At 43.1% G+C, this 24,421-nt stretch overlaps 2 protein-coding genes across 5 annotated transcripts in view; both read left to right on the top strand.

The window, feature by feature from the left end:
- MYLK (myosin light chain kinase) overlaps window positions 1–14,024 on the top strand; it is a 219,619-nt gene extending 205,595 nt beyond the window's left edge. For all 3 annotated transcript variants that reach the window (XM_087731529.1, XM_087731530.1, XM_087731528.1), the window contains 5 exons: window positions 6,385–6,537; window positions 7,565–7,688; window positions 8,900–9,029; window positions 9,921–10,040; window positions 11,869–14,024. In XM_087731529.1, the coding sequence (XP_087587655.1) occupies window positions 6,385–6,537; window positions 7,565–7,688; window positions 8,900–9,029; window positions 9,921–10,040; window positions 11,869–12,116 (775 nt within the window). In that variant the 3' untranslated portion in view covers window positions 12,117–14,024. The remainder of the gene's footprint in view (window positions 1–6,384; window positions 6,538–7,564; window positions 7,689–8,899; window positions 9,030–9,920; window positions 10,041–11,868) is intronic.
- A 2,627-nt stretch (window positions 14,025–16,651) lies between these two features.
- HACD2 (3-hydroxyacyl-CoA dehydratase 2) overlaps window positions 16,652–24,421 on the top strand; it is a 28,031-nt gene continuing 20,261 nt past the window's right edge. The window contains exons 1-3 of one of the 2 annotated variants that reach the window (XM_087732523.1): window positions 16,652–16,822; window positions 23,246–23,363; window positions 23,716–23,734. In XM_087732523.1, coding sequence (XP_087588649.1) covers window positions 16,692–16,822; window positions 23,246–23,363; window positions 23,716–23,734 — 268 coding nt within the window. In that variant the 5' untranslated portion in view covers window positions 16,652–16,691. The remainder of the gene's footprint in view (window positions 16,823–23,245; window positions 23,364–23,715; window positions 23,735–24,421) is intronic. The other variant, XM_087732524.1, reaches the window with a different exon arrangement.

Below are 24,421 nucleotides of genomic sequence, written 5' to 3'. Positions count from 1 at the left end.
TATGTGAGTTTTTGTGTGTTTGCACTATAAGCAGTGATATGTCAGACAACCAAAGCAAAAATCGGTGATAGCAGTTGTGTGTGCTCCTAAGGCACGCAACCAGGGTTGCTGCTCTGATGCGGTACGTGCAGGGGAGCACCGTCATCATCTAAGTAGACAAGGCAAAGGGAGCAGGTGAAACAGCTGGAGAAAAGGTGAAATGTCTTGCCAAAGACCAGTCTGCCGGCAGTGGCAGAACTGCTTCTTCCCAGTTTCTCTGTGCCACCAGAAGCAAGACATTTGGATGTTGTAACGTTCAGCTGATGGGATTGGGGTGCTGTTACACTCGATTCAGATGACCCAATACGCCTCGTGAAATATATTATGAAATTACTTGTTTGCTAAGGTGTCTTTAAGCTCATTTAACTCCTCGTAAGGGGAAAATTACATTACCCAAATGCAACGAAAATCTTCTTTTTGATGCATAGCTATTGCCACAATAATGACTAACAGTAATAATCAGCTTTTGTCTTCCTTGCGATAAGAATAAAGTAATAGAAGTTAGGGCAGACCTGTGAGTCATCGCTTGGACTTTCCCTCTCCACCCCAGAGTGACAGGCTCCCAATCTGTTTTCACCTCCTTAGACCCCAGCTATTTTTGCAGACTCACAACTATGAGCCGTTATCCAAAATGGACCATCACATCATCATTACAGAATGCAAATAAAAGTCATTGAGAACTGCATCTCTCTTTAGTTGTAGCTCTGCTTTCCTGCTTTGATTATAAGCTCAGAACTGCCAAATCTCATGCACGAAATGTAAGAGTCACTCATTTGGCGTCTGTCTCACGTACCACCACTGTGCTTGTAACGTAGCATTTGCATCCCCTGGCCCCCTGACATGGTGAGTGGGGCCGTGAAGGAAGAGGTGAGCACTGCAGCAGCACTGGACTTAAGGACAGGTCTGCTACAGGCCAAAGCTGCTGTGTCCATCACATGTCCTAAGTGAAGCAGCAGGGAGCATGCTCTTGCATGACTTGACATAACACCTCTTTTAAGGTAGGATTCTAGAGTGTTGAGAGACCTGTAACCTGCCTAGAAAGAGACTGTAATTCCATTATGTCCTGTACAACAACAAATACAAACCAGGTTTAGCAAAGAGCTGCTAAGGAGATCTCGGTGGGTGAAGGGTCTTTCCCACAGAAGAACAAATGGGTGGGATGTAATCTCAAGTAGGAAACGGGGTGACAGCGCTCCTCCAAAACCCTGCAGCAAACCCGCTCTCCTAGCCTTCTGCTGCGCAGGCGTAAGCACAGATATCGCGCTCTCTGTTGGGATGCTGAATCTGCCTTCCTTATGGCGTGACTGACTTAATTCCATCCTACAGCTCATGGGTTCCCTTTCCACATTTCTAAGCTACACGTTAAATCCTTTTAATCTTTCTGGATAACTTATTCAGTCCTGTCTCTTCATCAGTCTTTGTTCTTCCTTAAATTTCCCTGTTTGTATTCTCCACCTCATGTTTTTTATCTTCCACTTTTATCTTGTTCTCTGTCCTGTTCTGCGTCACAGTACTGTCCCACATACTTAAGTTGATCTATTGCCTTTGAAGTAACAGGCCACAAATATTATAGCTTGTGTATATCATCTCCATTTATGTCTATTTCAGTGTTTCTTTTTGCATTTACAATAATCTTTATCTAACTAAAGTTAAACCTCCTGAATTCTTTCCAGTTCTTTCTGTCCCATTTATTCTTCTGGGCATTGCTGAATTTGTTTATTGTTTTTCCTATTTCTAGTTCTTTTCTGATGATTCATTTGGATAGTCAGTGGTTCCAATATTTAGTAATCTGAAACAATTTCTAAATTCTATTTTTATTTCAAACCAAATTTTGGTCTAAGATTCCAGCGCTGCATGCCCATACATTGAAAGTGGATCGCCCTTCTCCTTCTGTCACCATAGGATCTGACCAGTTTCAGTGAGGAACTGGCTGTGGCCGATTCAAACCTCTGCTTGCTTTCCATTAGTTCTTCTTGCTTTACCCGTGCCAGGAAGTGCCTATCTTTTCAGAGTACTTGATCTCTGTCAATTAATAATTTCTTAATATGCTATATCTTAGGCTGGTTTTTAAGATCATATTTGATCTTAAAATGCTCTTTTCCTTCAGCGCCTTCCTAATAACACGCACCCTAATTTTTCAAATGTTCCCTTTCCTTTTTGTATCTTGTGTTATTCATCGCTGCTGTTATTCCTCCCTTGTTTGGCAGTTTGGGTTGGCTGAAAGATCTTTCGGCATCGTTCATCTTTTGGGTGTGCTGACGTGGGACTTTGATAAGGCAAGACACTCACGCTGCTGGCTTACACTTGGCTCCATGTCGTATTAAAAATTTAAGCCTCATTAATATAAAGATGAGAGAGCATTCCTTGTTCTTTCAATAAAGCAAGTTAGGAGGGCTTTAATGTCACTGGCAAATTGTGATTCCTCTTTAATCCACTGGGCACATAAAACAAGGATGAGGACAGAGTAACACCCTTGCTTCAGCGATGAGCTGTCTTGCTTTACATGGGTCCAGTGGTCTGTTCCTTCCTTCAGACGACCTGCGTGGGAGTCAGTCAGCCCTCAGCTGAGGAAAAGGTGCTTTCGTCCAGTGGCTGCATGTCTCCACAAAGTAGCCTGAGACTGTTTATTTGTTTTATTTCACTTCTAAAAGAATTGAATTACTGCATGATCTCCAGGGTGCAGGCATTATCGTATGCTTATTTGACATGACCTGCACAGGTTTATCAGGAGCAGATAGTACTCTTCATGCTGAGATCTGTTCCTTTTTTTCCCTGCTAATGCAATGACTGTAAGGAGGAGCTCAGTGTCATCAGCCCAAACCAGCTGCTGCTGCAAGCACTGCCTGCAGAGGAATGCTCAGAGTCAGAGCTGCAGGAATGCAAAAAGTCAGAACTTTTTGAGACACGCAGCAAACTCGTCTTTCCTGGATTAGTGGCAGTCTTAATGCAAAGATTTCCAAGAGAAATGCTATGGTGCTTTTTACATAGGCAGTGAGACTGGCGACCACGTTGGACCCTTTTGATCTTAACATTTCTAAATCTGCACTCAGAGCTTTGTTAGAACAGACCAATAAATGTCAAGGAACTTCCAGAGGATAAAATCTCTTTCTTCTTTATTTAGAAGTGGAAACTGTGAAAGATTTTCTAAACAAATGGTTCTTAACGTGCCAGGAAGATGCCTGGTTAAGTAGCTGGAAAAATGTTTTCAGTAAACATCTTGCTGCTTGTCTAATAGTAACTTTGCAGTGTAAGCTCAGTATTAATTTTCTGGAGCGGTAGCTCATCTTTATCACTTAGCTTCAGCATTCCAAAAAGAAATTGTTTCCATAATCTGCCAAAAGAGTTGCTGGGTCATTATTACTTTAAATGGCTATTAAGAAATGAACAACCAAGACTTAGGTCAGTGAAATCTGTGCTAAAGACAAGAATGTCTGGTTATAATCTACACTAATTGCTGGATTTTGTTTTCTGACTATAAACAAGGATCTAGTTCCCCTTACAAGTATTTACATGACAAGGCAACTGATTCACAGTGTAAAACTGTGGTAGAGAGAGAAAATTATTTTAGCCTTATACATTTGCAACAGCACATTTAGAAACACGAAAATAGTTTTACTGAAACGTTTGAATGGGTACTGTTACACTGGTGTTTGGAAATGACAAAGTGAGTGGAGGCTTAACCGATACCCATCTGGTAATTTACCAAATGCATGGGATGGGTCAATCCTACCACAGCATTTCAGATTTTATTAGATAATTCTGTTATGCAATTCTTAAAAAAAAAAAAAAAAAAGCCAACCAAAACAACCAAAGGGTTTTTTTTCCTCTCTAATCTCCTTCTATTTATCCTCATCCCTCAAAAGCTGTGTGTGACATGCAGCATCCCTTTGCCCAGAAAGCTAGATGTCTTTATAAGCACTGCCTCTTACGGCAGTGTGGAGCAGTGGTGTTTCCACATGAAGCAACGCCTCTGTATCTGTAACAGTCTTTTTAGCATGGAAATGATCTCTCAATACTGCAGCTTTAATCTCTGGAAATAGGCCAAAATATTATCTAATGTAGCACAAGAGCTGCACAATGCTATTTGTGGTAATACTATGCAGAGGTCACCTTTGCCATACTTCGATCAAGTATTGAAGGGAAATGGGATTGTTATTGCTCCGGCTGCCCAAGTGTGTCCTCTGGAAGCTTGACTGGATGAAGAGAAGACATGCATCTCCTATACTGACAGTGAACCAAAGAAATACTTTACAGACCCTTCATTCGTGTAAAATGTGAGCCTTTTTAGCAGCCGCTGAATTGGCTGAGATATTATTGTACTTGCTGCATAGTCAAAAAAGAGACAACTTAGCAATCAGTATCTGGAACCCAAAACTTAGAACTGCAGTCTGGATGAGATTTTTTCACTTTCTAAAACATTATAGAGAACGATGACATTGTCATAAATAGGAAAATGCTTAAATATTGGAGTGGAGATAGGTTTAAGGCCCTGCAGGAGTGCTTTGCGGATTCCAGGGCAGAGATTTTGCTTGAACTGTTTACCTGGCCGGGACGGCTGATGTGCGTGAGGGCAGAACAGAGTCTCTCACTGCGCCGCAGCTATACCAGCTCCCCAGTGCTATCGGGCATAAACCTTGTCTCTTCCAGTAAAGAAGGTGCCAAAGACAGAGAACAGTCGTGGCAAAGTTGTTTTATGTGAGCATTTTTTGTTACATTGATCTTTCAGCTTTCTGTAACTCATGCCTATTATATGTTCATAACTGGGTTTATGCCACCTTATACATTTATAAAGTCATGCTTCACTGTTGCATTTGAATGCACCCCATATAATGGAAAGTAAGACAGCAGATACCTTCTGTTCTGATTCACCTCTTTCTGCCTGAGAAGAAACAAACCTTTTATCTTCAGCTCCTGTATTATTACTAGCAAGTTTCTGAAGTACACACGTAAGATTCTAGACTCTGCTGTACTGCACACAACTTCCAGAAATGGAAAAGATTTACTATCTGCTTTGTCTGAGGCTTCAAAGAGTGTGTGTTCTGCTTTGCTTATAGAAATAAAATCCCGAGGAACAAATTCCAAATCAGATTTTGAATGTAATTAGTAACAAAAGAGTAGCGAAATAACTTTGGAGGAGGAGATTATACTAATATTATTTAATCTAGTAACTCACTTTATTTGATCCCAATCTCTTTTTCTACCAGTCTGTTCTGTGATATGCAGTAGCATCACAATATTCATATAGTATTATATCCAGGTAGTATTTCCAGAACCCTAGTAAGTTCCACTTATTTTTCCATATTTAAAAAAAAAAAGTACTACTGTCAAAATGTAACTGGTGGTTGTAACTGGGTAACATGACTGTACAGAGAAAGCAAATAAAGTCTGTAAAATTTCATGAGGAATAGGTTATTATGTAAATTGCATGCCAGGAAGAAGAACCTGGAAAACTGAATAACTTGCATTTCTAAGGAATAAGCAACCTTTCACGTGAAAGATTTTACTGAAAGGGTGATATATACAAGAATCCAAAGTATCTGGATGCACAAAGGTACAGTATAATAAAGGACAACGCTCAACCGGAGAAAGATACTCTGCAAAAATGACACCATGATGTTCTGTAATTGCCTTTCACTGGCAATGTATCAGTTATATTGAGTAAAAAGCCTTGGAAGCTCAACTTAGGTTATAAAAGAGTATTATTTCCATTTCATGCATCATTGTGACTGATTGCGAACATAAAGACCAAATTACTTTTGGATGCATCTGCATAATTCTACAGCCTGCAGTGATGTAGTGCTGTTTTATCTGGCTATATAACTGAGGGTGGTTTTGTTTACCAAATAGGCCTGTGGATTTCATGATGAATTTTTCTTCTTGGGCTCTCTCTGCAGGAGTAAATGGAATAAAATGTACAAAACCCTTTGGTTTGACAGTAAAGGCAGCAAAGTCACTCTGAAAGCACCAGAAAAAAAAAAAAAAAAAAAAGCTGTTCAACTGCATTTGGTGTGAAAATTGCAGTATTATTTATGCAGAACTAGACATGTCATTTAGCATATTTATGCTCCATTTTCACCTAATTCTAGTTCTCTCCTCAAAAATGTCTTGGGAAAACAGAAAGAAACAGCAAAAAAATTTTCTTTCAGTTTTGCAGTCAAAATTCTGGTTTCCTTCCTATAAGAGTATCCGTAGTTAGCTGAGTCCTTTTCTTTTATTTAAAGGGAGCTTTTACTGATAAAGATCTGCAGAGCATAGGAGATGCCACACACGATTTTAATTTGCTCCTCTGATAATTCGCAAATTGACACTGTTTGCTTTGCGCCTGTCTGTCTGTTCTGTCCCCAGGGTCAGCGGACTTTCTCCTTTCATGGGAGACAACGACAACGAAACCCTAGCCAATGTTACCTCAGCAACGTGGGACTTCGATGATGAGGCTTTTGATGAAATCTCTGATGATGCCAAGGACTTTATCAGCAATCTACTAAAGAAAGATATGAAGTAAAGCTGTTGGACTTGATACACTTTCTATGTTTGCATTTAGCTGAACTTGTCATTCTTGTTTCCCCACTGTGACTCTCCACGTTGATGCGGGCACCTCTGGCGATACTTTATAAGGAGCTCTGTGTGCCCATCTGTCTGTGTGCACCTCTTGCGTATTTTACCGTGCGGGGGTCTGAATGGAGGCCTCCTTCTAATCGCCCGCTCAGTCTGCTTTTCCCTTCCCTCGGGCAAGATGCGCCCTGAGGTTTTGTGTGACTACTCTTATCGTCACTGTTGTGTGACACAGATTCCTGCATGACATGTTCTGTCTTGATCTGAATGAGTTGCAACTTTGCCAGATTTATTTCCTGTGTTGCTTTTTAAGCGCAGTACCTCTGAGTAGGCAGCTTTCCTATAAATGTAGTAATTGAGCAAGAAAGAAAAAAAACCAACAGAGCTGGAAGGCCTGTTTACAGCAGACTGAACAAACCAAGGAAAGAAAACGTACTTCTTCCAATGAGTCTGCAATCGGGTGGATGGAGAACAGAGGGTTATTTATCCATGTACCATGAACAAAGTGAAGAATGGGTGTGGCTCGATTACAGATTTGGACATTTCTGTTTTGTTGAATGTTCAGTGCTGCAGGGAAGGAGGGTATGAAGTGGTGGGAAAGGGGAAATCTCTGGAAGTGAAGGAAAGGAGATCTGGGACAGGGTTCTGCCAGCATGAGGTAGCTGAATCATTGCCATTGTGGCTCTGCTGTATGTGTTCCATGCCTAAAACATATGGCTTTTCGTGCTTTGTTTTTTAATGTTTTATTAACGCTTAAAAATGCACAGTTTTCTCTCAAAAAAAACCACAGAAATTGTGAAAGTGAGTTTAAGAAGTAAGCACGGCTGAGAAAGCAGTGCCATGTGAGCTATGTTGCTAAATTTAGGAAACAGAAAAATCAGCTCTCAGAAAAGAGAGCGCAAAATAATGTTAAAGCAGGTAGGTTCAACTATTATTAATGGCAACACTGACCAGTCTTTTTGTATAAAAACAGGAGTCGCTTTAATTGTACTCAATGTCTTCAGCATCCTTGGCTGCAAAAAGACACCAAAACCATGGAAGCCAAAAAACTTTCCAAAGATAGGATGAAGAAATATATGGCCAGAAGAAAATGGCAGGTAATGAAGAGGACATAGAATTGGGCTAGTTATCCTAATAAGTCTCTTTATTTCTAACGTTTAGATTCTGAGAAACATGTCATGCCAGGTGGTTTCTGCTGCTGGTGAAAACTCCAGTGTGGCCAGTGTATGAATGCAGTAAAGCAGGTTTGGTTTCTACGGGTGAGCAGTAGGAGGGTGCACGGCTGCATAGAGATAACACGCGATGACTCCATTTCAGGCTACTAAAAGACGTATGAGTTCAAGTACAGTTTTTCCTATTCCTTTGGGAGTGTGACGTCTCTCCTCCCTACCCTCTCCATGCCTCTGAGGGCCAGGGGATTATGTTATCCTTAACAAACCTGAACAGCTAGAGAAAAGCTTATCTGCCTGGCCTCTCTAAAGATCCCTCATTTTGTGGTAGTTTCATTCTCCCAAGCCAGTAGTTCTGTCCTGTTGGAGCACCAAGCTTCTCATGGATTCGGTCAGATCAGTTTATAATTTTCTTTGACATATTTGTCTCCGTATCTTCTTTTTTCTTAATGCTGGAACTGTTGTAGCAGGTCCATCTGTGCTGTTCTGATAGCAAGGGGAGCTGACGTATAAAATCCTGGATCCAGCCTTTTGAGTAGCCTACAAAATATTTTGTAAATCTACCTTATATTTCCTCTTACGTTCTACTGTACATGTTTCTTAGGAGCTCGTACAAGCTGTACAAAAATACAAGTGTCCGTACTAGAGGCAACGTAGTTTGAGCGTATTTTAGTATCCTGGTGGTTGATTCTCGAGCCTGTCAGAGGTCTGCTGCCATCATGCAGATGGTACTTTCTCATTCATTTCATATTAGCTGGTTATTCATCCCTGATGAAACTCAGTCCAGCCCATATGGCTATTGAGAGAGCCGGCCGCCACCAGAGTTCAGTTCCAGTTAAACAGGACATAGCTTTTTTGCTGGCCCTCCTCTCGCACAGTTCTTTTTATCCGCAGCTAACAGAGACATTCATTTAGGTATGAGTTCATCAGGGGAAGTTTATATCTGCAACTAAATTTGGTAATTCAGACCAGCCTGCTCTGTCTCTCCTAAAACAACAGAACTATATATAAGCAGTTTGTGCAACAATTCCAGCGAGGTTTGCAGAGATCCCAGATAATTTGTCCGAAGTACGACTGTTACAGAAAATCACATGCCTGTTGGATTGGATTGATCAGAAGCCTTTTATGTTATGTCTTAGAAAACAGGCCATGCTGTCCGAGCAATAGGAAGACTGTCGTCCATGGCAATGATTTCTGGTATGAGTGGGAGGAAGGCCTCTGGGAGCTCGCCTACCAGCCCTATAAACGCAGACAAAGTAGAGAACGAAGGTAAGGAGTTTTGCTGCACCATATTTTTACCACTCTGTGAATCAATCTTACTAAAACTTTTAGCAAAACGGTGGAGACCAGTCATCAAGTTGGTTATTCCTGCACGCTCTCTCTCTCTCTCTCTCTCTGTTTTTATCTTCCTTTTTTTTTAAAGAAATCTATAAAAAATTCGTTGTTTTCATATTGTTCTGCTACTCAAAATGCCCCAGTGTAAGTACAGGCAGTAGAATCTTCTCTTCTTAAAGCCAAAGAATTAAGGCAGATTTGTCAGTTGCGCTTTCTATCAGTTTGGGAATGCATGTTTATACAACGATTACAGTGATGTATTGCCTTTTCATGCAAGCGAGCAAGCAGTAAAGTATTAACACTTGCTCTAACCAAGACATGTACGCTGCATTAACCATGCTCCTCAAACAGCGGCATTTAAGAAAAAAAAATAATGTGTCTACAGTATTCCCCTACATCCCCATTTGAAATGTGGATTTGTGGTGGGCAGCAATCAGAGGTGCAGATGTTTGACACTTCTGAAAATCAAGCAAGTCATTTTGACGTATCCAGATAGACTGCGGGCCTGACACAAGTTGAACTGGTTTACCCCTCTGACTAGCAAAAGTCCAGGTTTGGTTAGAAACAAATTCAGGGAAAAAATAAAGATGATTTGTAGCGTGGTGGCCTGCACGTTGATTTCATTCTATTTATGGCCTGAATCTTTGTCTAGCTGTGAAAGACTGGCACAGAACTAAGCAGCTAACGTCCTCACTGTCCCATTAGCCTTACAGAATTAAGTGAAATAAAAGACGCTTTCATTACCATCTGTTAATTAAAAACTAAAATGCATCTTTTGAGAACATGCCCTGTAAAATAATTGACTATCTCTTCGCTCTCCTCCAGATGCTTTCCTTGAAGAAGTGGCTGAAGAAAAGCCCCATGTAAAGCCATATTTTACTAAAACAATCCTTGACATAGAGGTTGTGGAAGGAAGTGCTGCTAGATTTGACTGCAAAATTGAAGGTACTTTGAATTAGCCTATCTGGTTTTTTCCTCCCTTCCTTGCCAGCTTTCTGCACTGTGCTGTTGTTTAACTTTTTCTTTTTTTCCTGTATTATTGCTGAGTTGGTGCCATACCAATATCTGCATGTCACAGCATGAATGTGTTGCAATAACAGCAATTATTTGGAGCTGCATGGGCTTGTTCTGTGCTTGCCATAGAACAGAAGTCTCCAAGAGTCAATGTGTGAATCACTAATTCAGAATAGCAATTGGGAACAGTAAGATGATTTTTGAGGGTAGAGACAGTAAAAACAAGACGCAATGTAGCATCACAAATTGCAAGAGTACGCTCTTAGAGACTGCTGACCAGAAACCAAGAATAAGAAGGTAGTCACTTGTCTGAAATGACAGACAAGTTTCAGGTGACCTCAAGATAACTTGAAGCCATACATACATTGTGTTAAAGGCAAAGAAGTGCCTAACAGCGTATTTGCATGAGAAGTAATGATAGTATCATTGCGCTGGTTACGAAAGTCACATCTAGAAAGTACTGTATTGTTTGGTTTTTTTAACTTAATGAAAGAAAACTCAGACTGGAATATGCAGATGGAAGGAAAAAGTTTATGAGAAAGCATTGAAGGAGCTTGGGCTTGGTCAGCCTAACAGCCTGAAGGCCAAGACCGTTAGCACTTCTGTTGCCAGGAGATTGAACCTTCTCTATCACAGCTGTTGAGGAAAGCTAGAAATGAGGAAGAGAAGAGCTGTTAAGACAAAATGGATAGAGTCGGTACCGCACTGCACGTGTGTAAGTTAGACAATTTCTAATCTTAAGATGAAGTTCAGAAACTGCCTCACTGACCTTCTGCTTGTTTGTTTCTGTGCTCCTCATCTCTTTCACTGCCTGTGTTTCCTACCTCACAGCGGAGATGTGAGGATGGATTATTGTTGCTGATGGATGCTCAGCGTGAGGGGTATGTGCATAAGGACTGCATGGAATAAAACAGATGGATGTACCACAGCTGATGTTCCAACCTTTCCAGTGTATCGCTGTCGTGTTCGTTGTGTATTAGGGATTCCTGCACTTTATTTCTGCTCAGTGCGAAGTCATCCTCCCGTCACAGCCCAGAACTTGGCTGAGACAACAAGCCTTCAATTTGTTACAGCAGCCAAGAGTACTGTATAAGGGATTGTTCTCCAGCAAGCATCGTGCAGCCCTGCTCTGGGTGCTTCCAGTATAGCAGAGCCATTTGCTTCACAAAAGGCTCCAAAACTCCTGTTGAGATGCATCATCAAAATGCTTTTCTTAGACTCCCTCGCTTATCCTAACAAACGCAAATAGGAAACGGGAGTGCCTTGGCCAGCGTCACGGTACAGGACAGGCTGGTGTGTAAGGAGCAGATTAGGAGGAGGAAGATTCAGAATAGCCACAACAAAGCAACCTGAGGAGGATATTAAACTGTAGTTGTAGCAGTGTTGGGAACTGTGGTTTCCACAAAAGCTGCAAGGTAAGGTAAGCCTCAAATACACTATTGAGAGTCCCTCGCTGGCTGATGTCCGAGACACACAAACAGCTGTCTGCAGTCACTGCTCAAGTAGTGGAAAGCGGAACCTAGTGAGTACCTCAGTGCTAACTTCCAATTTTTTGGTATTGATGATAAAGTTGTTTCAGGTAAATGTGAAGTAAAAAAGCTTCACATCATCTACATTTATTTTAAAAAGAATTCAATGAAATATTTGTATATCAACATATCGGCATGTCCGTAGACAGATGGGGAATTAAAGCTTAAAGTAATTACAGCTCTGTTAATACTCGTTTATTGCAATTGCCGTTCTCTCTCCCCTGTTGCAGGCTATCCTGACCCTGAGGTAATGTGGTACAAAGACGATCAGCCTGTCAAGGAGTCCCGTCACTTCCAGATAGATTACGATGAGGATGGGAACTGTTCTTTGACTATTTCTGAAGTATGTGGGGACGATGATGCCAAATACACCTGCAAAGCTGTTAACAGCCTTGGGGAAGCCACGTGCACCGCAGAACTCCTTGTGGAAACAATGGGAAAAGAAGGAGAAGATGAAGATGAGGAGGAGGAAGAATGAAACAAGGCTCAAAGAAAAAAAAATTGAAAAAAATATATTTAAAGACTCTCCTTATAAGGCTCAGAAAACCAAGTTATCAAAAGCACCTTGTGTGATATGTAGGTCTTTGGGGGGTTGTTTTTTCAGCATGATCAGTTGATACCTGTTTGCTTTATGTATGGGCATTAATTCAAATCAGCAGGCGATTTTAAGTTGCTAGGATGATTGGATTTACTTTAAGCAAGTCATCAACTAAGTTGCCCAGTCTATTTTTAAAATCAAATATATGGAAAACACGTCTACAGTTATATTCTGAACATCTTAAAAAAACAGTCTATTTACTGAGCTCATTGCTCTGTACCGGCACTGTCCTCAGCCAGAACTGCCGCTAAGTTGGCTCCCCAAGATCTACTTTACAAGGAATCGTTTGCCAGACACGCAGTGAATCTCTCCCGTCCTAAGAAACAAACAGGCGGCTCCCCGAGCAGTAGCTTCTATAAGGGAAGGTCTGACACAGCCAGCATTGCAATTTGTATGTTGGTACGGTTCATTTCTCATTTGTTGTAAACAGAATTTCACGGCCCTAGCTTCAAAGCACTGCCCTTTCCCAGTGCGCTGTTAGTGCCGTTGTAATACTGGCTGAAGTTAAACAGCCAGGTGGTTTCCTGAGATACTCCTGATCTTGCTTTTAACCAGCTGATCGCGCCGTGTCACCTCTCCCTTATAGAGCCTGCCACTTCTGTGCAGTGACAGCTGCCTACTTAAGAAACAGACTGAAAACACAAAGACTGAGAATATTTCCTGTTGTTCTGGTCAGTCTAATAATGACTTATGATTCATATATATGCTGCTGTGATAAAAACCAGGTTATTGCACAATCAGTGACTTCTACGTGCATGTGCGTGAATGGAATCCCAAGTTAGTTAAAGTTCTACTTGCATTTGTTTGGCGATTGCAAAACAGATTTCAACTGATGATAAGCTGGAAACTCCCACAGATTTTTGGAGTAGCCAAAAAGATAGTAGCCTGGATTACAAACTCCTTTATACGTAGCAGTTTCCAAAGAATCTTAACCTATATAGGACCTGTTTCTACCTTATGAGCTTGACTGTCTTGTTTTTGTCTTGAACCTGCACCAGTAAGGCTGTTGCGTTTTTTAAAAATGCAGAAAAACAAAACAAAAAAAAATCCAGAACCCGTTTTGTTTTTTTTTCTCAGAAATGGTTAATGCACTCAGACTTAGTAACTTTGCTTTCCTTTCACAGTATTGGCACTTTTAAATTTTTTTTTGTTGTTGTTCGGAGGTAATATCAGAGGCTGCAAGGTGATATGCATAATCCAAAACCAGTGTGTCTTATATCTATGTATCATTCCAAAAGTGATTCTTTTTCTTTTCCACTTTTTGTGTGTAAAGTGCAACCGTTTGCATTTCAAAGGTTACCTCTTTTAAAAAAAAACCATTACCTTAAATCCTCACCATTCAGTAGTCAGTGTACTTTAATACAGGTGTGTACAATATCAGCCTTAGGTTGTTTGATATTACCTAGTTGTGTATGTTTCATATGATTTGCTCTTCTACATTCAAAGCTCAACTGATGTGGGTGACACAATGGTTTTTAACTGCTTTACTCTTTGTTGCTAAGTTCAGATTGCCAGCATGTCTTTTCCTTTTTAATTGATAAAAACCTCTTGTTATACTAAACACAGTATTGCCACAATTCCTTATACAGAAAGGTTTTGAATCTGATTTAGAGCATACAGAGCTTTTCTCACTTTTTAAAAATGTTTTAGGCAACAACGGGGTGTATTTTGTACCTTAATAAAAATATGCTAATGTTCTCCCAGTTTGTTAAACCATCAGAATTGCAAAGATGAGAACGCTACGGCTGTAGTTACTCACGGTTCCTAAATAAATACTACCACAAAGCACGCTCCTTGTATACTCTGTTGCAGCCATCACCGCGTTCACGTTGGCTAAGCGCATCAGTCACAGCGGTCTTCTCCTATTCTGTCCCAAGGCCTGCTTGGCACAAAAACGGATGAGGTGACAACAGTGAAACCTCCTTGATCTTTGCGGCGCTGCTGCACGCCTCCAACCCCGCCAGCACAGGCGAGCGTGGCGCGGAGGCTGCTCTGCCCGAATGCCGCCAGGCGCAGCCTGGGGCTGATCCGAGTGGTAGCCGCGTGCTCTGCCGCATGTGTCCAGCCTCATCGCACCCTTCACCGTGAACAGAAGCGTAAATGTGGATGGGGCACCATGACAGCTGTGATTTTCTTTTACAGGTAATTCCCTTACGGTGGAGAAACGTATAGTTCAGAAAGACCCCAAGGGCAAGAGAGAAAAAAATTCAGGGAAATCTAAACGTAGATGTGTAGTTCTATCAGTGTTCCTAAACACTGTAAAGATGAAGATATTTAGCAAATATGCTTGCGCTGCCTTTGTGCAGACTTCTAACGTGCAGTCCAAGACACCACGGACCATGCAGCACCACACAGAAACTCCCTAAAGCAAAGACTGAGAAATGTCCTGCTTGCAGCAACACGTTTCGTGAGCAAATCTTCTGCCCTTCAAACAGACGTCTTCGCACGGTGTGCTCTGCCATCTTGTGAATGTACCTAACTTTACGCGTTGGCTGCTGGTTTCCGTTCAGGTAGGCAGATGCATAAAGCGGTAAAAGGTCCGGCTCTGATGGCCTGGTTTGTGGGCACGGCAAGGTCTGTAGGTTCGCGTACTGGGTATCAAAACCCACAGGCTCCATATTGGTGTTCCTGCACAGATTTTCCCTTCCCTCTCCTTCTTTACTAGTCCTGCCATGTCCCACAGCCTATAAAGTGCCTATTTTTCTTTTTCCCCAAGGATGTAACCAGCTTACCATCTCCCTGTTGCCTCCCATTAACATCCCTTCTAGTCTGCAGGAAACAATGACCTCTACTTCAAAACTGATGTGATAGGTATCTAATTCAGCTCTGAGCAATTGACTCCAACGTGTACTTGACCTTGAATCTTTTGTTTTGTTTGAAGAACAGAATTCTATTTCCACTGAAGGATATTTTATGTACTTGAAATCCTGTCTCATTTTGCCAGCCATCCGAATTGGTCTAACAGAAGGTATTACCGCTTCCTATAAACCTTGTCTTGCTGTACAATGCTTGCGGAAAGCCGCTCTTGGGTGTGGTAGGGTTGAAACAATCCCCAATAGCAGAGGTTATGCAAGACATTGGTACTGCCCAAGATGGACCGCTTAATTCTTCTTGTATTTCTTTTGTATAAAATTCAGTCTTCTCAAGAGACATGGAAAATTCGGGACTGGCCACTGGTTTTCACTACTCAGGTTTCTGGATTTGCAGAAACTTAATTTACTTAATTACAGGCCTGTCCAACCACCCAAGCATCCTGCACATATTTCTGGTTGATGAAGAGACCTTTGCGAATTGTATGCGTGGCACGCAAAAACTTCTGAATCGCTGTTTCTCTTTGCTGACAAGGAAGACAGCACAGGACTTCACAGCCTCCATACTCCTCTGTCCTGAGTGTCAGGCTTTGAAAACGTAGAAAATTTCTTTAGTTGCATACATGAATAATGAATGATCTGTTTCCCTAAAATTTCTTGGAGTATTTATTAGAAAGGTCCAGAACATTGCACTAAAACACTGCTGTTTGAGAATGAAATTCTCATAAAGCTTGGAATTTTGATCCCTACTGATGGGAAGAGGCGCGCACGTACCGCCACGCCTTCGTTAGGCCGCACGAACGCTTCGGTGACAGCAGAATTTGCTGGGAGGGGGAAAGGCTTCTGCTGTTGTTCTGCACTGCTCGTAGGGACTGCGCCGCAGCCAGCGTGAACAATAAATGAGAATTCTTTCTGGAAGTTGAGAAGTAACTCCACCGAATATTTACAATTTCTGTAGGGAAAAAAGATGTATTTTCATCCTTTCATTTTAGCTCTTTGAGAAGGTGGTTCTAGTTGTACCTCCCCAGAAGAGTATGCTTCAATTTGTGCTGCTATCAAAGTAACGCTATCCAGGTTTTTGCTATTGTATAAAACTTCAGCAGAAAAGGAGTTACAGCTCCAGCTGTGCTTGGCTTCAGCAGCTTATTAAACTACAGCAGCGATGAAAACCTACTAAATGTTCCTAAAATAACCTCAACTTGAAAACTAAGGCTATTCATTTCTCTGAGGAAACGACAGACCCATTTCTTCCTGCAGGAGCGAGGCCGCAGAGGGGCGTTTTTAACCTGCTTTAAACCGCGGCGGGGAAGGCGGTTGGTCAGCGGGCCGCGAGCGCCAGGCCCGGCCTCCCCTCGGCCGCGCCGCGCACGAAGGGCAATTCCCCAGGAACCCGCCCCCGCTCCAGGGCCCCGCTCTGCGGGCACCAGGGGACCTGGCTGTGCCCCGCACCGCCCCCGGGGCCCGGGCCGGCAGCAGCGGCTCGGCCCGAGGGCTCCCTCCCGCGCCCGGGCCGCCAGGCGGGAGGGCCGGCACCTGCGCGGAGCGCCCCGCCCGCCTCCAAGATGGCGGCGCCGGCGCCGGGAGGCCCCGCCCCGCGGCCCCGCCGTACGCTGAGAGCGGGCGGAGGCCGCGGGAGCGCCGCAACATGGCGGCGTCTGGCAGCGGCGGCAGCCGGGCGGACAACGGCTACGGCAGCCAGCAGCCGCGGCGGAGGAAGGGCCCGGGCGCCCTGGCCACGGCCTACCTCGTTATCTACAACGTGGTGATGACGGCGGGGTAAGGAGGCGTGCGGGGCCGCCGGGCGCGGCCGTCGGCGAGGGCTCTCCCGGGCAGGGGCGCGTCGCCCGCCGGTACCCAGGCTCCCCGCTCGCCTCGCTGGGGCGGGGGCCGCCGTCCTCTCTCCGGCCGGCGCCGCCACCTTCCCCCGCACCGGGGAAACTTTCCCCGCAGCGGCTGCCCTCCGCCTGGCGGGGCTGGGGGGCGGCCGGGCGCCGCCGCCTCTTACGGCCCCTCTGCCTACGGCGGCGGCGCTCCGCGCTCCCCCCGGCGCCTGCGGGCTCGGCGGAGCCCGTCCCGTCGGAGGCGGCGCGCCCGGGGGGCCCCGCTCGGGCAGGCTGCGGCCGTGCCTGCTCCTGTGCGGGTCCTTGCGCCTGCCCCGGTGCTGCGGCTCCGGCCGGCGGCCCCGGCGCTGTCCCGGCGGGCGGGAGAGGAGCCGGGCTGGAGGGGCTCCGCGCCGCGGGGAGCCGGGCTGGAGGGGCTGCTGCCGCCGCGCCCTGCCCCGTGTCTGCCCCCGCCCTCCCCTTGGGCGCAAGGAGCCTGAGCCGAGCCCGCCCGGGTGTCGGACGGTGCTGCTCCCCTGGTCCCTCGTGCTGTCGCTGGTGCCTCGCACTTGGATGACGTTAACAAACCACAGCCCGAGGCCGCCCGTGCTGCCCCTCCTGCTGGAGGGGGGCTTCTGGCGCGCGTCGGTAAAGCTGCTGCGCTTGCTGTCGCGGTTCTCTCTGTCGTGTGCCGGGACGGTAACCCGGCGGCGGGGGGGGCTCGGGCCTGGGGTTCCCCCGGGGCCTCTCCCCTGCCCGGGCTGGGCGGCGGCAGCTCCCGGGCGTGAGCCCGCTGGGCCCCGGCCGGGCCCCCCTGCGGCCTGTCCTCCTCCACCTGCCCCGGCCACAGAAAATGAAGCGGAACAGCACAAGTGCGCGTTGTCCGGGAGCTGCTCTGTTTTATAGTTGACACCGTAATTTGCTCTGCAACTGTTTTCTCATCTAGGTGATTGTGTAGATCGCTGGTCTCGCCTCACGGCGTCCCTGGCGTGGACTCCAGCACTTTTCAGTAGAGGTGAACCTAAACGCAGGGAGTTTCCCTGTGGTAGCAGTTACGAAGGTGGAGCTGCCAGCCTCTAGAGCCCTGCGAGGTGTCCCCACAAGCCCTTCAGCTGGCACGTACCTGGGGTGCAGCTGACAGCTGCCGCTCACAGCGTGTGGGCTCCTGGGCCTGCCTGATGCTCTGCTCTTGCCCTGGGTGGCAAAATGGAGACCTGGGCCCGTCGGTGCATGCTTGGGTGTTCTTAGGCACAAAAATAAAAATAGCAACTATTGGGGACTCTCAAATTCATATAGAGGATACTTTTTTTTTTTTTTAAAGGCTGTAGAGTCTTATTGGAATCCAGATAAAAATAAAATCATCTTTTGAAAGACTGAGGATATTTGGGTGGGAGGAGAAAAGAGCCTTTAAAATGGATCCTGAATGAGCCTGTTTTCTGCTAGATAAATCCTGTTGGGTGAGGAGTCAGGGAAACAGACTAGTCTCCGTATTTTGGGGGAAGAGTAGGATAGAATTAAAATAGACACGGTTTATTTCATTAAGGCAATTGGACTTGATGATTCTCATCTTTGCTGGTGACAGCTGGTGCTATTTCAGCTTGTAAGATGGTTACACCTGTGTGGAGCGCTCAGTTCTGTAAGGTGCTCCTTACGCCCGTTACCCGATAGGCGTGTTACTGTGAAGTGGAACTGCTCAGCAGGTTTGTGCCTCTGGATGACGTTTGCAGGGTGTTTCACTCGGAGGGGAATGATAATTACCCACCAGTTTGATAAAAATGAATCTCTTTGTTTCAGAAATACTTAATTGCATGAGCAATACAATACAGTACAGGCAGTCAGAATGTCTCTTCAGTTTTTTTGTGAGGTCCCTGCACAACATTAAGAAGTTAACCTCTCTGAGCTTTTAGAAGTAAAAACATTGCCTGCTCATTGAGCTGCTCATATTTAAATCACTTACATTTTTAAAAGGTCTCAAAAACCTGAGAGAGAAATGGTGGTAGAAATGGAGAGTTTCTTTAACGGTCCTGAACTTTTTATCATGACAGGCAAGTTCCTGAGCATGTAGAATTTCTATTTCCTCACAAGAAAAAATTAAAACAAATCCAAGTGTTAGAAACTCAGAGATAAATAGCGTAAATCCATATTTAGCTTCCCGTTGTCATGTAAATCTTGATCATGATGTTACCTGTTTTCCTGACTTACACCAAACCTCCTAGAAAATTCCAGTCTTGGGTGGGATGTGGCTTATGGCGCTTTAACGTGAGCTGCTTTTTTCTGGACGTGTTTGTGATAAGATGATTTCTGCAATTTGGGGAGCTACCATAGGAGTCCTGGGTTCAGGGTTCAGACCTCTGCGTTGTCACTCGCTGCTGTTCTTTTGGGGTAGGTCACTGAGGGCTCTGACTGATAACTTGTCTTCAAATGGATGAGGATTTTGCACTTCCCCTGGACACTGTTGCTATTCCACCGTATACAATGTTGAGCTTAGGGAAAAAAACCCTCAGTCAGTTATGTTCTTCTTTTTAAAAGACTTTGTAATAAGGTAGTTTTTCAGGGGTTGGTCGGCAGAAGCTCAGTTGTTCATATGAAAAGACTGATACACAGTTGGTGGCAGTAATTAGTTACTGTCCCCGTGTCAGTCAGAGCACTCAGACTTGGTTTCTCAGACAGCGCTGCCTTGGAAAGAGTGAAAAGAAAACACTAAAAATCTGAAGGTGCTCAGATGATGAAGTGATGCTGTAAAAGCACATGGGATTTTGAAATTTTTAAGTTGTTTTTTTGGTTTTGTTTTACAAAAAGGTGGCTTTTAAACTGAAGCACACAACAGCTTTGTCATGCAATAAACAGGTAGTAGAGTAAATGTTTTAAAATCATAGTTGCATTAGCTATTGGCTTTATTTAAAATGGATCAAGTAACAATTGAAAAATCTTGGCATAATTATTATGTTTACTTTGCATTTATCTTGACTTAGCTAAAGAAAACTTATTGATTCTAAAAGTAATAGACCTTATTTCTAATTTTATGCTGCAGTGCATGTGGCATATGGATTCCTAGTAATACAATGGCTTTTGCAAGAGCAAATGGTAGAAAAAGTATACCTACCTGTGGAACCCTAAATGAAGCTGCGTACAGTTACTGTTTGGTTCACGTTTGGGTGTTTTCTTTCAGAAAAGGGACTGACGTGACACAACAGGGATAACCAGTCCTGCAGCTGGTTCTCAGCTGTACTTGCTGAGGTTTTTTTGACCATGGCTCAAAGCGTTACAGTGTAGAAAGCATTGCATCTTTCTTCTCTTGCATTCAAACTGTTATTTTCCCATCACAGTGTGAAGTCATGTAGCCATGCCTGACCTGGCATAGAAGGCTCATTCTGGAGGCATAGATGCAGCATGGAAATTATTTCCGAAAAGCTGGGGTTGACTGAAATCACTGAATAATGGGGGGCTGGGGGGCATGCTGTTAGAGTTGGATGTAAATGTTTGATAAGCTGCTTTAAAATGTGATGATGTTTCTTATTTTTAGTCAAGTGCTGTAACTGACTAGTACTTCTGGGTAGAAGTAGCTGAGGGTGGTATAAACAATGAATTTCAAAAGGATTTCACTCAACAAGATAGATCTTAATGTAATAGCTTTTGAATTCACAAGAGTTGGTGTTAGCAGTGTTGAGCGCAGAGTGTTCTGCGTTAGAAGTTTCATTGTCCGTGTCTTCACTGACTCGTTAAGAGTCAAAGTACACTTCTCCCTTTTCAGGTTCATTTACTGCATAGCTTTGCTGTATTATCTTGCATAAATGATGCAGAACCTCATTAAACTCTGCTTAAGAAAACACCTTTTTATCATTTGTAAGAGAAATAAACAGAATTGAACTGAGGACCTGAGCGTTAACCTTGCTTATCAAGTTAGAGCAACTGAAAGTAAAAAAATTACATTGTGTGTATGCAGTATTTATTTTCCTTAGTTTGGCTTCATCAAAGAGTGTAAGAGTGTAGCTTAAAGTTTACATGCATGGCAGTGGTAATTTAATGAAATGTAACTCCAGCTGGTATGTCAGGGAGACTTTAGTGTCTCAGTCAGAGAAAGCTGGAAAAACTTCCAGCTTAGCTTCCATGTGACAGTGGTGCCTTTTGCTGCCCTTTTAAACTTTGCACCAAGTTTCTTTTTCAGTTTATCTTCCTCGCTTTCACCTACTCCTATTCCATTTTCTCTAATCGTAGAGGGCAAAGAACTATTTAAGAATCACAGAAGCAGGACAGAGGTACTAAAAGCTTCAACACAAAGTAGGCCCAGCTTTTAATTTTGTGCAGATTAATACTTTGATCTGTATTAAATGCATTTTGAAGTACAATAATTTTATTAGTAAAAGAGAGATGTGGTCTTTGGTGATGGAAAGTACAGCCTTTCTGGAATCAGTGATCTGGCAAGGAGGGTGGAGATGAGCAAGGGGCTGGAGCTCCTCTGGGAGCCATGTGCTTTACCAATCGCTCAGTTAAGGTGAGAACAGTTTGCAGGCACAACCAAGAGCTGATATCTTGTGCAACCTGAGAAATTGCTCAATTCAGCAAAGTTTCTCAACAAACGCAGAAGATAAGGAGAAACAGAGAAACTTGACAGATACGAACAGGACGGTGCCAACCTGCTCTGATTTACTATGCTAAAAGAGAAGCAATTAGTGTTGCAAGGGAGAGTCATTAATACTATAGCACTTACTGGTTTATTCTACACTGAAGTCCACATACCAAATATATCTGATTCTTTCTTTGTAAACAGCAATTACTTGGCAAATGTTTGGGTTTTTGTTTCACAAGACCATTTTAACTGAAATAACTTGTTGCTATTGAAAAAAAGGGAGGGCTTTTTTCTCATTCCCCATTTCTCTTCCCCATTCCTACTGCTCTTCTTTGGTGCTAGTTTTCGGAGAAGTCCAGGCAGAAATGAAATAGCTTTTTTTTCAATTGTACTAACAAATGTTGTTACGACCACAAAGTTGGATGCCAGAGTTACTTATTATGGAAAAATCTGAACTTTACACTGTATTTCAAACAACTATTACATTTGGGACAGTATTTGTATATACTTCGTAATACCTAAGCTAATGTGGTACTTTTAAGCATCTAATATCCTGGAAATTAAGGGAATTTCTTCATCTTCCCTGTTACAAAACCACAGCTGCAGATTTTCTTCTGAAGGGTAAAAAGCTATTGCATAGTTAGGGGACTTCCTACATGTCTACACACGCTTCCACTGAGGTGCACCATTGTTAGCAGAGACGCTTGGTGACTGTTAGCACAAGCTTTGTAGCAGCACTTCGAGGTTTGGAGGGAGGTGGAAGTAAAGCAGGGTGGCATTAAGAGTAGCTGAGGGCAAGACAGCCCAGATGAGCGTGTCAGTGAAAAGTTTGGTAGTCTCTGGTAAGGTAAGGATTCCCACTTCTTGTTGACCAACACCTTCTCCTCATGTTTGCCACAAGCAATTGGAAACTAAATTAACTGTAGATGCTAATGTCAGATGAAAAAGTGTTTTACCGGGGTGTACCCACCTTAGTTTTGTGGCTCGTCCTAGACCTCACTGAAGAATGTGTGAGGTTGTAGGCAAACACCGACTCTGGACAGCTGTGGTAGTGAAAGATGTTACTGCATCGGCCAGGACTGGAGGAAAATTTTTTTTTAGGGTTGATTCCTAAATTACCCGAGGGGAAAATCATCAAGGTTACCCGGTCACGTTGTTTATAGTATAGTTGCAGTTATATAGGCACTACTTATATAGGCCTAGATATATCTGTTGCTTAAAAAGGAAAGCTGGTACAGGAATGGCCATCGCTGCCTTCAAGGCTTTAGCAGGCTCAGTTTTCTTGCAGTTACTTACCCATAACTGTTTCTCATAAAATATATGCTAGCAATTAAACTGGATGGTCTATCATAAAGACTAAGGGTTTACTCTGAACTGAAACATTAAAATGAATGCTTTCTGACTCTGAATTGTTTGTTATACTTCTTTAAGTTGTGGTATGGTAAGAGATCTTTGACGAGCAATAAATAGTTTTCTGCTGAAGCTAAACAAAATGTGATGCCAGTCTTATATAAAATGTCATGAATACCTTCCATAACTAAATTAAATACAGCTCACTGAAAAATGAGACATTAAAGGTATTGGTATCATGCTGGTGCTGAAAGTTGTTTTAAAAATGCATATCTTTAACTTTCGTAAATTTGCAGAGAATCCAATGTTTTCAGTGTTGCAGAGGGTAGGCAAAAAGTTAGTATCTTTCAGGACAGTTATATGCCTGTTGCTTTCTCGGATACCAAACGAGGGATGAAGGATTTCTTTGTGTTTATGCTCTGCTTAATGTCTCCTTACCTTAGACTTTTTTCTTTCTTTCAGATGGCTTGTTATTGCAGTTGGTCTAGTTCGAGCATACCTGGCTAAAGGTAGCTACCATAGCCTTTACTATTCAATAGAAAAGCCCCTGAAATTCTTCCAAACTGGAGCTTTGCTTGAGGTAGGTGTAGTCTTCTTCCCTGGAGTTACTAATACTTGCATGAGTGTTTTCTTTAGGAGAAATAAGGCAGCCTTTGAACAGTGCTGTCTAGGTACCTGTTTTGTCATTAGCATTTATAGAGTGATTTGAAGGTAAACCTAAGAAATATGCCTCACACAAATGCTGAATTTTTCCTTTAGCAAGTGGTGAGGGAGCTTACTGACTGCTGTTTAACTGGGGGAGCAGAGCTAAACATTAAGCTTACTCTTTGAAATACAAATCCTGAATCTTAAGCTCTTGTGATAGAACTAAATGTGTTTCTGAATTGCTTCATTTGAAATGTTAGTGATTTGAATTTTTCTTTTTCTTCTAGATTCTGCACTGTGCATTTGGTAAGCTTGCAAATTTTCAGTTTTATTATTTTTATGGAAGACTGAAGTTTTAGCAATATATTAGCATTAAAAATGCTATGGTCTGTGAATTGCCAGATTTAATTCTTGCATAACTCACTGATTTTTTGCTTGGAGTACATTCCAGTTTTTACTAAATAATCTGACAAGCTAAATTGCAAAAAGGAAAATAGTGTAACAGATTTTCAATTGCTTGACATTCTGTTTTTATCTAGATCCTTCTAATGCTACAAATCTTAGAGCAGTTTATAAATGTTTTACAGTAGATCATTACTCTCCATCTCTACATCCTATAATATTCTGTCTTTCCTCAAAAAAAAAAAAATCTCTAGCTGGAAGTAATTGAAATTTTAATAAAAACAACATTTCAAGCACTACAACTTTGCCCACATCCATAGAACATAGATACATGTTGTAAAATCAGGAAGGGGTAACCGCTCTTTCTCTCAGATTCAGCTGTGCTTTAATGGAACTGTTTAGGAGAGTAAGAATTACTTAAGACTTCACTCAACACTTCTTGTTAGCCTGTACTGTGAGGCTTGTTTGTTAGCTTGGTAGCAGGAACTCAGTTGTGTATACATGGCCTGGGGTCAGTAGCAGTGTCATGGTTCAGTCAGCCTGAAGAGTCTGATGTCTGAGTGACAGGATTGCATCTTGTCTGGTTTGTTC

This window comes from Nipponia nippon, unplaced genomic scaffold (assembly GCF_047370975.1).
Source record: "Nipponia nippon isolate SJK-2023a ecotype South Korea unplaced genomic scaffold, ASM4737097v1 scaffold_5, whole genome shotgun sequence".
Taxonomy (NCBI): Eukaryota; Metazoa; Chordata; class Aves; order Pelecaniformes; family Threskiornithidae; genus Nipponia; species Nipponia nippon.
The sequence above is the reverse complement of the archived record's forward strand: the minus strand, read 5'-3'. Positions and strand labels throughout refer to the sequence as shown.